The sequence below is a fragment of the Echiichthys vipera genome (genome assembly GCF_963691815.1).
Source record: "Echiichthys vipera genome assembly, chromosome: 7".
In the NCBI taxonomy this organism is placed as follows: domain Eukaryota; kingdom Metazoa; phylum Chordata; class Actinopteri; order Perciformes; family Trachinidae; genus Echiichthys; species Echiichthys vipera.
In genome coordinates this window covers 29,775,525-29,788,503 of record NC_139832.1, presented here as the reverse complement: position 1 = coordinate 29,788,503, position 12,979 = coordinate 29,775,525, and the positions used below count along the sequence as shown (strand labels likewise).

At 39.4% G+C, this 12,979-nt stretch overlaps 1 protein-coding gene across 1 annotated transcript; it reads left to right on the top strand.

Moving 5' to 3' along the window:
* Positions 1–1,350: 1,350 nt before the first annotated feature.
* LOC310949482 (myosin heavy chain, fast skeletal muscle-like) lies at positions 1,351–11,351 on the top strand (the record flags this gene model as incomplete). The annotated part of the gene is made up of 38 exons (XM_083916956.1): positions 1,351–1,482; positions 1,586–1,742; positions 1,836–1,863; positions 1,944–2,043; positions 2,124–2,216; positions 2,306–2,369; positions 2,451–2,549; positions 2,643–2,746; positions 2,850–2,988; positions 3,096–3,214; positions 3,489–3,638; positions 3,737–3,907; positions 3,992–4,292; positions 4,405–4,475; positions 4,576–4,663; positions 4,796–4,913; positions 4,996–5,119; positions 5,606–5,742; positions 5,831–6,086; positions 6,174–6,416; positions 6,499–6,675; positions 6,756–6,901; positions 6,988–7,078; positions 7,180–7,569; positions 7,689–7,815; positions 7,910–8,028; positions 8,115–8,311; positions 8,622–8,805; positions 8,913–9,078; positions 9,178–9,302; positions 9,406–9,714; positions 9,802–10,005; positions 10,093–10,218; positions 10,308–10,478; positions 10,564–10,668; positions 10,771–10,866; positions 10,984–11,115; positions 11,331–11,351. The coding sequence occupies exons 1-38, from the start codon at positions 1,372–1,374 to the stop codon at positions 11,349–11,351; spliced, it is 5,559 nt and encodes a 1,852-aa protein (XP_083773082.1). The 5' UTR covers positions 1,351–1,371.
* Between the last annotated feature and the right edge of the window lie 1,628 nt (positions 11,352–12,979).

The following is a 12,979-nucleotide window of genomic DNA, read 5'->3' as shown; positions in this document are numbered from 1 at the left end:
GCATGTGTTTCAAAGGAAGAATTTTAAAACTGCTTACTTAAGGTAGAAATTTTCCCAATTTAGTGCCAGAAAAAAAAATGCTTCAAGACTCAGCTGTCATCCTTACCATATTTGGCACGTTGGTCTGCTTGAACCTTTGCTTTGTAAGCACACCAGACCGAATATAAGGGGTCCAAGCACAGCCTCAGAGAGTGTGGTGGAAGACAAGTGACGTTCCTGCTTGTGGTGAGGTGGCCTCATATTATGCATTGTACCATTTAGATGTATTCCTTATTTTTAAAGCGACTCTTCAAAATATAGTGTCATGTAAGAGTAAATGTATCAATATGTAATGCAATCTGTGCATTGCTTTGGCAAAAAAAAGAAATCTATTTTCAAGTAACTTTACAATGAAATATGTATAGATTAAGTTTACAATTAATTGTTGGTCGTTTCTTGTACTAAGACATACTGTTTTCAATAGGTTTGTGGAGTATAACATTCTTTTCACAGAGGGGAAAGAGGAAGGTATGTACAACTTTTACCATTGGTTACTTTTGAAACAAATGTATGAGTATTTCTGTGTTTAATCAGTGACCTGTTGTGCATCCAATTTGGACAAAACTACTAGTGGTAATTGTAACAGTAATCAGTCAAATCAAGTCAGTTTATTTATAAAACCTAAAATCACAAATCAAAGGCCTTGATAATTTAAACAGTATATGACACTCCCTATCCTCAGTCCCCATTTAGACTCTTTTAGCAGGGAAATATGGAAGAAACCTCAAGAAGAGCAACTGAGCAGCGATCTCTCTCCCTAACCAGACAGACACGCAATAGATGTCGTGTGTACAGAAAAGAGCATCATAATACAAATACAGTACAGACAAACTGTCTGTCAGTCTGAAAGCAAAGCTGAAGGACACTTGTAATGATGCAAAAACGTTATTTTGGTGTGGATATATTAACTGTTTAGTGAAAAAACAGGCACATAGGAATTATTCAATAACATGAACAGATAACATAATTCTAAGATTGCTATTGTTTGACATTTTCACGCAGACATAAGCCACCACCATGAGTACGGACGCGGAGATGGCCATTTATGGCAAAGCTGCCATTTACCTTCGTAAGCCAGAGAAGGAGAGAATTGAGGCACAAACTGCACCATTTGATGCCAAGAGTGCCTGCTACGTGGCCGATGTCAAGGAGCTGTACTTGAAGGCAACAATCCTCAAGAAAGATGGTGGCAAAGTCACCGTCAAAGTCCTGGACACTCAGGAGGTTGGCATCATAAAGTCAGAGTCAACTTGGAATTCAATATGATCAGTTCTGATTGTGACAAATGTATAATTACAGGAGAAGACAGTCAAAGAAGATGACGTCTCTCCAATGAACCCTCCTAAGTATGACAAGATTGAAGACATGGCCATGATGACCCATCTCAATGAAGCATCTGTGCTGTATAACCTCAAAGAGCGTTACGCAGCATGGATGATCTACGTAAGACAATCTGCCCAATAAGAAAAGAGAACTATTGAAAAGGTGCTATAATTGTATGTAGGAAAAATAGAGTTAACTGTTTATTCTCTATGATCACTTTCAGACCTACTCTGGGTTGTTCTGTGCCACTGTGAACCCCTACAAGTGGCTCCCAGTGTACGATGCTGAATGTGTAAGTGCCTATAGAGGCAAGAAGCGTATGGAGGCTCCTCCCCACATCTTCTCTGTGTCTGATAACGCTTATCAGTTCATGCTTACTGGTAAGTCATTATCATAACCATGTAGAATTCATCAGTTTATGAGGTTTCTGTTGTAGTAAAAAATTGTTAATAATTTTTATTTTAATTTAACAGATAGGGAGAACCAGTCTGTCTTGATCACGTAAGTGTTATATTTGTTGAGTTGGTTTAATGTTGTAAAATATCTTTACCAAATTCTTATAAGTCTGTGTCTATACCTAGTGGAGAATCTGGTGCTGGAAAGACTGTGAACACCAAGCGTGTCATCCAGTACTTTGCAACAATATCAGTTGGGGGAGACAAGAAGAGGGACACATCAAAGGTATGTTATTGTACGATGATTACAATTCAGAGATCTTTCAAAAGTAATTTTCTGATAGCAGTTCTAATCCTGGATTATAGGGGTCCCTGGAGGATCAGATTATTGCAGCCAATCCCCTGTTGGAGGCCTATGGTAATGCCAAAACTGTGAGGAATGACAACTCTTCTCGTTTCGTAAGTATGGAAATATTTCTACACATGACAGGTCTTATTACAGGTAATCAACATGGTAGGACATAAAAAATCCCTTTGTTCCCAAACAGGGTAAATTCATCAGAATCCATTTCGGCACAACTGGCAAACTGGCTAGTGCTGATATTGAGACATGTAAGTAATAATACTCATAGTATATACAAGCAACTGGAAATGAGAATTAACTAGGCTGTAACCTATGAACAATATTTATAGATCTGCTGGAGAAGTCTAGAGTGACATTCCAGCTTCCTGATGAAAGAGGCTACCACATCTTCTACCAGATGATGACGGCCCACAAACCTGAGCTCCTGGGTAAGCAGACTGAGTCGTTGCACAATGTTAAAGTACTTGAAGTTTTTATCTGAAACTAATGTATTGATGTTTTGGATCTTTTATGACCTCCAGACTTGGCACTCATCACAACCAACCCCTATGACTTCCCCATGTGCAGCATGGGTCAGATCACTGTGGCCAGCATTGATGACAAAGTTGAGCTGGAAGCCACTGATGTGAGTGAACTTTACTTCAAGATATATTTCAAGTGTGTTAAATTACTTTTTTCATGTAATTTGAAGTGATTATATTTTGTGTGGATATGTCTTTTGAACTCAGAATGCTATTGACATCCTGGGCTTCACTAATGAAGAGAAGATGAGCATCTACAAGATGACTGGTGCTGTGCTTCACCATGGTAACATGAAGTTCAAGCAGAAGCAGCGTGAGGAGCAGGCTGAGCCTGATGGCACAGAGGGTGAGTATTTAATGTCAACGTGAATAGCTTGAAAACAACAGTAATATAGTTCCCTATCACACTGGTTTCTGATCATATCATAATGAACATCACTGAATTATTTTCAGACGCTGACAAGGTTGCTTATTTGCTGGGTCTGAACTCTGCTGACATGCTAAAGGCTCTGTGCTATCCCAGAGTGAAGGTCGGAAATGAGTTTGTCACCAAGGGACAGACTGTACCTCAGGTAATAGAGATTTAATGTTATAATTTTTGTTTTAATTTAAATGTAGTATGTGTATTTATAATAGCTAAAGAAACAGAAAAACTGTTAGAACTACATAGGTCTATAACATATAATGCATTGTGCAAGATAACTTTACTTTTTATAAGGGTTTGTATGTTACCAAATGACGGCGAATTAGGATTATTTTGTGTCAATTATCTCATAAGTAGAAGATAAAATAAAATAAAAACGATTGAATGGATATAAAAAAATTAGATCCTTGTTTTTTATTCAGGTGAACAACGCAGTGCCTGCTCTGGCAAAGTCTATCTATGAGAGGATGTTCTTGTGGATGGTCGTCCGTATCAACCAGATGTTGGACACCAAACAGGCGAGGCAGTACTTCATTGGTGTCCTGGATATCGCTGGCTTTGAAATCTTTGATGTAAGCTTAATTTCCATCAATTCAGTAGAAAATACTTTTCATAAGGGAATCATTCTTATTGCTGACAGAGATTAAGCTGCTTATCTGTCCCTTCACAGTACAACAGCATGGAGCAGCTGTGCATCAACTTCACCAATGAAAAACTGCAACAGTTTTTCAACCACACCATGTTTGTCCTGGAACAAGAGGAGTATAAGAAGGAGGGTATTATCTGGGATTTCATTGACTTTGGCATGGACTTGGCTGCCTGCATTGAGCTGATTGAAAAGGTAATAACAAGGAGATTATGTGTAATTTTTATTAGTTTGACTTTATGCATCACTTAATGGAAAACTTCTTTAATTCTTCTTAAGCCCATGGGCATCTTCTCCATCCTTGAAGAGGAGTGCATGTTCCCCAAGGCCACAGACACATCCTTCAAGAACAAGTTGTATGACCAGCATCTTGGCAAAAACAAAGCATTTGAGAAGCCAAAGCCCGCAAAGGGAAAGGTTGAGGCCCACTTCTCCCTGGTGCACTATGCTGGTACTGTGGACTACAACATCTCTGGCTGGCTGGACAAGAACAAGGATCCACTGAATGAGTCTGTCATTCAGCTGTACCAGAAATCCTCAGTGAAACTGCTGTCACTTCTGTATCCTCCTGTTGTTGAGGGTATGACAGTTACTACAGTTAACTAAAACATATTTCAATTTTATTGTATTGAAGAATGTGTTCATGCAATGTCACATTTTAACAAAACATGTCTACATCAAATTATCAACAGAGACCGGTGGCGGAAAGAAGGGAGGCAAGAAGAAGGGTGGTTCTATGCAGACTGTGTCTTCACAGTTTAGGGTAAGGTTTCACTTTGCAAATGTTTTCAATATATCTCAGTTAATACACAAAATCACAATTGTGTTTTGTAATGATAATAAATATCATTTTGAACCTATAGGAGAACTTGGGGAAGCTGATGACTAACTTGAGGAGCACCCATCCTCACTTTGTGCGCTGCCTGATTCCCAATGAGTCAAAGACTCCAGGTGCATAGAGAACATAATCATTATAGTCTTTAAGAAGTGGTTTGGATATGCTTGTATGGTTAACTTATTGTGTGCTGCTTCACCAAAGATACTATTTATTAAAAGACATCATTAAGAAATGTCTTTTTATAGGTCTGATGGAGAACTTCCTGGTCATCCACCAGCTCAGGTGTAACGGTGTGCTGGAGGGTATCAGAATCTGCAGGAAAGGTTTCCCCAGCAGAATCCTCTATGCTGACTTCAAGCAGAGGTATTCATTGATAATTCGATAGAATTTTGATGCAGATTATTAAAAGACAATACTTACACTGACCATTAACTCTCATATAAAGGTACAAGGTGCTGAATGCCGGTGTCATCCCTGAGGGCCAGTTCATTGACAACAAGAAGGCTTCAGAGAAGCTGCTTGGGTCAATTGATATTAATCATGATGAGTACAGATTTGGACACACCAAGGTAAGCACCTTGATTGCATCTATATACTTAAGTGTACTTACCAATAATGGCTATTCCATTTTTTATTCTGTTGAATAGAAAAGTGTCTCAAAACCATACCCAATAGTGTGATGTGGAATTAGGCCACGGGCCAAGGAAAGAGTAAAGGGAGAGAAACAGAGAAAGTGCGCCACCATGTGGCCATAGAGTAATGCATATACATGTTGTTGTGTTGCGCACCAAGTAATTCTGTAAAACTTGATGGGATTCTATCTAAGACTTCGAAAGCAAAATCATTTAAATGTCACTTTAAATTACCATAAATTGGTTATCATAAGTCTGACTCACTTGACATTTGGCACAATTCAGACTGGTAAAAGTGTCCATACAGGCTCAACATCTAAGCAGTGTCGGATTGAACTAGCATTCGGTACTTGGTCCATAGGTGGACTTGTGTATACATTGTATTGTACAGATATACAATTAATTTTGATTTTCTTTGTTCAGGTATTCTTCAAGGCCGGCCTGTTGGGTACCCTTGAAGAGATGAGAGATGAAAAACTGGCATCTCTGGTCACCATGACCCAGGCTTTGTGCCGTGGTTATCTCATGAGAAAGGCATTTGTGCAGATGACAGAGAGGAGGCATGTTGAAAATATTTTTTTGAGCACAGGGTAATGGGATGAATGATAAAGAACGACTTTGTTCCTAACAACAACTTATTTTTCACAGGGATGCCATTTATACTATCCAGTACAATGTCCGCTCATTCATGAATGTGAAACATTGGCCATGGATGAAGGTGTACTACAAGATCAAGCCTCTACTGAAGAGTGCTGAAACTGAGAAGGAGCTGGCAAATATGAAGGAGAACTATGATAAGATGAAGACTGACTTGGCTACTGCCCTGGCCAAAAAGAAGGAACTAGAGGAGAAGATGGTGTCCCTTCTGCAGGAGAAGAATGATCTGCAGCTGCAAGTTACATCTGTAAGTACACACCAACAAACATTTGATGTTGTTTAATATGTTTCAATGTTGATGGACTAAAATCCATTTTTTAATGAAATAAAATAGGAAACAGAAAATCTGTCAGATGCTGAAGAGAGATGTGAGGGACTTATCAAAAGTAAGATTCAGCTAGAGGCCAAACTCAAAGAGACAACTGAGAGACTGGAGGATGAAGAGGAAATCAATGCTGAGCTCACTGCCAAGAAGAGAAAGCTGGAGGATGAATGCTCTGAGCTCAAGAAGGATATTGATGATCTGGAGCTTACCTTGGCCAAAGTGGAGAAAGAGAAACATGCCACTGAGAACAAGGTTTGTAAATAATTATCTTTCCAGCTGATCAAGTAAAATTGTATGACTTTTGTTTAATGAGAAAATCTCTCTTGGACACTAGGTTAAGAACCTGACTGAGGAGATGGCCTCTCAGGATGAGAGCATTGCTAAGCTGACCAAGGAAAAGAAAGCCCTTCAGGAGGCTCATCAGCAGACTCTTGATGACCTGCAGGCTGAGGAAGACAAAGTCAACACTCTGACCAAGGCCAAGACCAAGCTGGAGCAGCAAGTGGATGATGTAAGTTTACAAAGACACTTGGGTTGACAAAGCAAGATCTTTCTTTAAAGTGATCATTAAAAACTCATGTTAATGTTCAGCTTGAGGGTTCTCTGGAGCAAGAGAAGAAGATGCGCATGGACCTTGAGAGAGCCAAGAGGAAGCTCGAGGGTGATCTGAAACTGGCCCAGGAATCCATCATGGATCTTGAGAATGACAAGCAGCAGTCTGATGAGAAACTTAAAAAGTAACAGTTTTTGAATTTCTACAACAACCATTCTTCAAGAAAAAAAAACGGTCAAATGCATGAGCTCTTTTCTATAATTTTCACAGGAAGGACTTTGAAGTCAGTCAGCTCCTTAGCAAGATTGAAGATGAGCAGTCAATGGGCGCTCAGCTTCAGAAGAAGATCAAGGAGCTTCAGGTGACATGTTACATTTAATATTTTATATTAAATATTGGTATATACATTTAGCCTTGTGAATTAAAAGTGAAAGTTTACTAAAAGACACCTACATGAAACAGGCTCGTATTGAGGAACTGGAGGAGGAGATTGAGGCTGAGCGTGCTGCTCGTGCCAAGGTTGAGAAGCAGAGAGCTGACCTCTCCAGGGAACTTGAGGAGATCAGTGAGAGGCTGGAGGAGGCCGGTGGTGCCACTGCTGCTCAGATTGAGATGAACAAGAAGCGTGAAGCTGAGTTCCAGAAGCTCCGTCGTGACCTTGAGGAGTCCACTCTGCAGCATGAAGCCACTGCTGCTGCTCTTCGCAAGAAGCAGGCTGACAGCGTTGCTGAACTGGGAGAACAGATCGACAACCTCCAGCGTGTCAAGCAGAAGCTTGAGAAGGAAAAGAGTGAATACAAGATGGAGATTGATGACCTCTCAAGCAACATGGAGGCTGTAGCTAAAGCAAAGGTACACGATGCATTATATGCTGTGATAATACCTAAATTAGTATAGAAGATAAGGTAATAAGGTAATACATATTAGGAATAATATGTGATCACTAATCTCATCTCACCTTTCCTCATTAGGGAAATCTTGAAAAGATGTGCCGTACTCTTGAGGACCAACTTAGCGAACTGAAGACCAAGAATGATGAAAATGTTCGTCAAATCAATGACACAAGTGCACAGAAAGCACGTCTCCTGACAGAAAATGGTATCTACAAGTTATCAGTGAATGATCGGTTGTGTATGTTATTGAGAGACGTAACACAAACTAATACAGTTTATCATGAAATCTTTAACACAAGGTGAGTTCAGCCGTCAAATTGAAGAGAAAGAAGCTCTTGTCTCCCAGCTGACCAGAGGAAAACAGGCCTTCACACAGCAGATTGAGGAGCTGAAAAGACAGATTGAAGAGGAAGTTAAGGTAAGAAACTGTTAAGTAAGTGTGAACTGATGTTATAAGGTTGGGATTTTGGAAATTATTTTACTCAATCATATTACTTTCACCAGGCCAAGAATGCTCTTGCCCATGGACTGCAATCAGCCCGTCATGACTGTGATCTGCTGAGGGAACAGTTTGAGGAGGAGCAGGAGGCCAAGGCTGAGCTGCAGCGTGGAATGTCTAAGGCCAACAGTGAGGTGGCTCAGTGGAGATCTAAGTATGAAACTGATGCTATCCAGCGCACTGAGGAGCTGGAGGAAGCCAAGTGAGTAACATTCAAACAATTAAATGGCCAGCTCAGTAGTGTTGCAATTTAACATAACTCAACTGAAAACTGTATTGCTTGGATCAATACAGTTCTTGTATTGATCAAATGTATCCAAACACATTTTTTTTGTTTAGTATCTTATTTTGAAAAAACAGTTGAGATGAAAGCACTGCTTTCATTTGATGATCTCTGTGCTGAAAAAAAATGTAATAATATTGTATTACATATATATTATGCAAAATTATCTAGAAAAGTATTTGTAACTCAATAGTTTTCACTGGAAGACTAATCTTACCTCTTCAAACAGGAAAAAATTGGCCCAGCGCCTTCAGGAGGCTGAGGAGCAGATTGAGGCAGTGAATTCCAAATGTGCTTCTCTTGAGAAAACGAAACAGAGGCTCCAGAGTGAGGTGGAGGACCTCATGATTGATGTGGAGAGGGCCAATGGGCTTGCTGCCAACCTGGACAAAAAGCAGAGGAACTTTGACAAGGTAGCATTGTTTACTTTGTGTGCCCAAGCCGTACAATCAATGAAATAGATAGATTTATTTCTCTCACCATTGCTAAGTTAACAACTGAAATGTATTTTATTATTCAGGTGTTGGCAGAGTGGAAACAGAAGTACGAAGAGGGTCAGGCAGAGCTTGAGGGAGCACAGAAGGAGGCTCGTTCTCTCAGCACTGAGCTGTTCAAGATGAAGAACTCTTATGAAGAAGCTCTGGATCAACTTGAGACCATGAAGCGTGAAAACAAGAACCTGCAACGTGAGTAACAGTTACATTGTATTCAGCATGTATGTGTCATGGTGTTTTGATTCGACATGTTAAGGCTTAACAATAAAAAACACATGTATCTCTCTGCAGAGGAGATCTCAGATCTCACTGAACAGATTGGTGAGACTGGCAAGAGCATCCATGAGCTGGAGAAGTCTAAGAAACAAGTGGAGTCAGAGAAAGCTGAGATCCAGACAGCTCTTGAAGAGGCTGAGGTACATTTTTTCTGAGGAGGTCTTCTGAATCTAAGTCAAAAAACAAATATACTATAAAAGGTTTGAAAGCAGAGATTCATATATAATTTGTTGATATTTTAAGGGAACTCTGGAACATGAAGAGTCCAAGATCCTGCGTGTCCAGCTGGAGCTCAACCAGATTAAGGGTGAGGTGGACAGAAAGCTGGCAGAGAAAGATGAGGAGATGGAGCAGATCAAGAGGAACAGCCAGAGGGTGATTGACTCCATGCAGAGCACTCTGGATTCTGAGGTCAGGAGCAGGAACGATGCCCTGAGAATTAAGAAGAAGATGGAGGGAGACCTGAATGAGATGGAGATTCAGCTGAGCCATGCCAATCGCCAGGCTGCTGAGTCACAGAAGCAGCTGAGGAATGTCCAGGCACAACTGAAGGTAAGACACAGAGTTGTTCCACAGACTGTGGTCAGTGCAGCTACATTTTGACATCCATGTGAATATTTTCCTGATATTTTTCACTAGGATGCACAACTGCACCTTGATGATGCTGTCAGAGCTCAGGATGACCTCAAGGAACAAGCTGCTATGGTGGATCGCAGAAACGGTCTCATGGTAGCTGAAATTGAGGAACTCAGAGCTGCTCTGGAACAGACAGAGAGAAGCCGCAAAGTTGCTGAGCAGGAGCTGGTGGACGCCAGTGAGCGTGTTGGACTTCTGCACTCTCAGGTGAACAATCCCAATGATTTATTCAATTATCCAATGATTTCAAATAATGTGAAAATCAGGCAGCTGATGACTCTTTTTACCGTTTAGAATACAAGCCTTCTGAACACCAAGAAGAAGCTTGAGACAGACCTGGTCCAGGTCCAGGGTGAAGTGGATGATACGGTTCAGGAAGCAAGGAATGCAGAGGAGAAGGCCAAGAAGGCCATCACTGATGTAGGTTTGAATTTCATTTGTTCTTAACTCTTTACTCCAATGTTTTTCTTAAGACAATTTTAATTAACATTTAATGGTGTCTCATCCAGGCTGCTATGATGGCTGAGGAGCTGAAGAAGGAGCAGGATACTAGTGCTCACCTGGAGAGGATGAAGAAGAACCTGGAGGTTGCTGTTAAGGACCTGCAGCATCGCCTGGATGAAGCTGAGAACCTGGCCATGAAGGGAGGCAAAAAGCAGCTCCAGAAACTTGAGTCTAGGGTAAGAAAGTCATGCTAAGATTTTGCAAAGCTGAAGCAAGACTTATGGAAAAGTTGGATACTTATTGTCTTATTGTTTTTTGAAGGTGCGTGAGCTGGAGACAGAGGTTGAAGGTGAGCAGAGGCGTGGGGCAGATGCTGTTAAGGGTGTCCGCAAATATGAGAGGAGGGTGAAGGAGCTCACCTATCAGGTACAGTCACTTTGATACTTAATAGGTAAATCAACTCTACTTACTTATTACAAAAAAAACATATCATGTACATTTACTATACTTTAAAATGACCTTGAACAGACTGAAGAGGACAAGAAAAATGTTACCAGGCTGCAGGATCTGGTTGACAAGTTGCAGCTCAAGGTGAAGGCCTACAAGAGGCAGGCTGAGGAGGCGGTAAGGACAATATATTTTTAACATTGAAAATATGATACTGTAGCAGATCTTTTTCACACAAAATAGACCTTTGGCCTTTTAGGACATTAAAAAATGTCAATTTCTTTGGATTTCCAGGAGGAGCAGGCCAATGTTCATCTGTCCAAGTGCAGGAAGGTCCAGCATGAGCTGGAGGAGGCTGAGGAGCGTGCTGACATCGCAGAGTCCCAGGTCAACAAGTTGAGAGCAAAGAGCCGTGACTCTGGCAAGGTAAATACATATGTCAGTTCAGTGAAAAAAAAATCAAAGTTGCAATCATCATTGTTTGTTATATATCTATCAACATGTAAGAGAAGAGTATTTACAGTGTAACATTCATATAGTCTAACATAGCATTAGGTTTAAATAGTGTAAAATTAACTGATCAAAGTTATTGTCACCTAATGTTTATTCAAACTCTCACAAACTTTCTTTGTTTTTTACAGGGGAAAGAAGCAGCAGAGTAAAAAAGTTTTACTGTGTTGAATCATATAATATGATATAATTCATGCTGAAGCAATAAAGGTTAAGCTGTTGATCCTAAAATCTGTCTGTAATATTTTCATTTCTTGCTTTGCATGAAAGGCACTTGATGTGAGATTTGAATAACATTTTTTTTTACATGAGAATCATGTAAAAAAAACTAAAAAGCTAAAACGGTAACCAATATTTTACACTCATTATCTATTTAATGTAGACTCAATTTGTTATTGTTTCTTTAATCCTAACCTAGACAAGGCAAAAAAAAAAAATAGATTACTTTATTACCTATTACAAGATAAGCTGTCACTTGTGAGCTGCCTTTGGCTTTCACTGGCAGGACTGAGATAGCATGTTAATCTTTGGTATCCTAGACAACTTTGGCTGTGATCAGAAGGCAGTCAACTGCACTTCTCATAGAATCATCAAATGTTATCACTGTATATTAAATCCAATTATATAATTATTAAATTGAATAAACAAAATAAAAACTAGTATGATTGTATACTTTAATAATGACATTTATATGAAGCAGGCCCTCCACAGAGCCAAGTATGGAATGAACCTGGCTTGATCTGATATTGATATTTCTGTATGTTCACATGGTAAAGGAGTTAATCAAATATGACATTGTGTCAGTTGCTCTGTAACAGCTGTTTGAGATGCCCTGATCCTTCTCAAAAACACAGTGTACATGCAAACACATTGAAACATTATGGCCCTGTGGAAGAAACTATAAAAAGTCAATGAAATATTTCTGAATTATATTATGATAATTCTTAATCACAGGACATCTTTTAGCTTGCAACAATATCATGTCATTTTATTCAGTGACAATTTAAAGTGGACACACTTCAAGTTCAACACCATTGCCTTTGACATTTAAAAATGTTATTGCTTAGCAACTGGAACGAAGTTGACATTTAACATGCAGTGTGCAGAGCCAAAAAAGGACTTGAGGCTATATCTGCAGTCAGCTGAAGTGTTAATAGCTTGGCATGTGAGTACTGTCGACATATCTATATAACAAGCAGTAGTTATAAATTATTCATTATTTATTTCTTATGAAAGTGTTAACATAATTTAAACCTGAACGATTTTATTTTGAAGCATCTTCCTCCAAATAGTATTTTAAATTAGCATTATTTTTAATCATACAAAGATGTGAATGTCACAGATACATGTTTTTCAAAACACCTTAAATGAAGGTAACCTATTTTAAGTAGGGATTATCACAAATTCAGGATGTGCTTTTGCTGATGGAAAACTGAAACCTAAGATGAATGTACTTGCAACAGGTGCCTCTAACTGCCACTAACGTAAGCACCAGCTGTCAACCTTTCCATATTTGGCATGTCTCCCATATTTAACTTTGCTTTGAAGGCAAAACAAATTTGATACAAGGATTCCAATTCAAGCCTGTGGATGTGGACCTCTGAATCTCATGCTTGTTGACTATGATGCTCCAGACCACAGCCGTACAAATATACACTATACAATATGTTGTGTATAATATGCAATATATTTTAGATACTTTGATCAAACATCTGTTCAATAACAAGTTATATATGCACAACTTTTAAATGTTTTCAAGTTTATACGTCATTACTCGCTC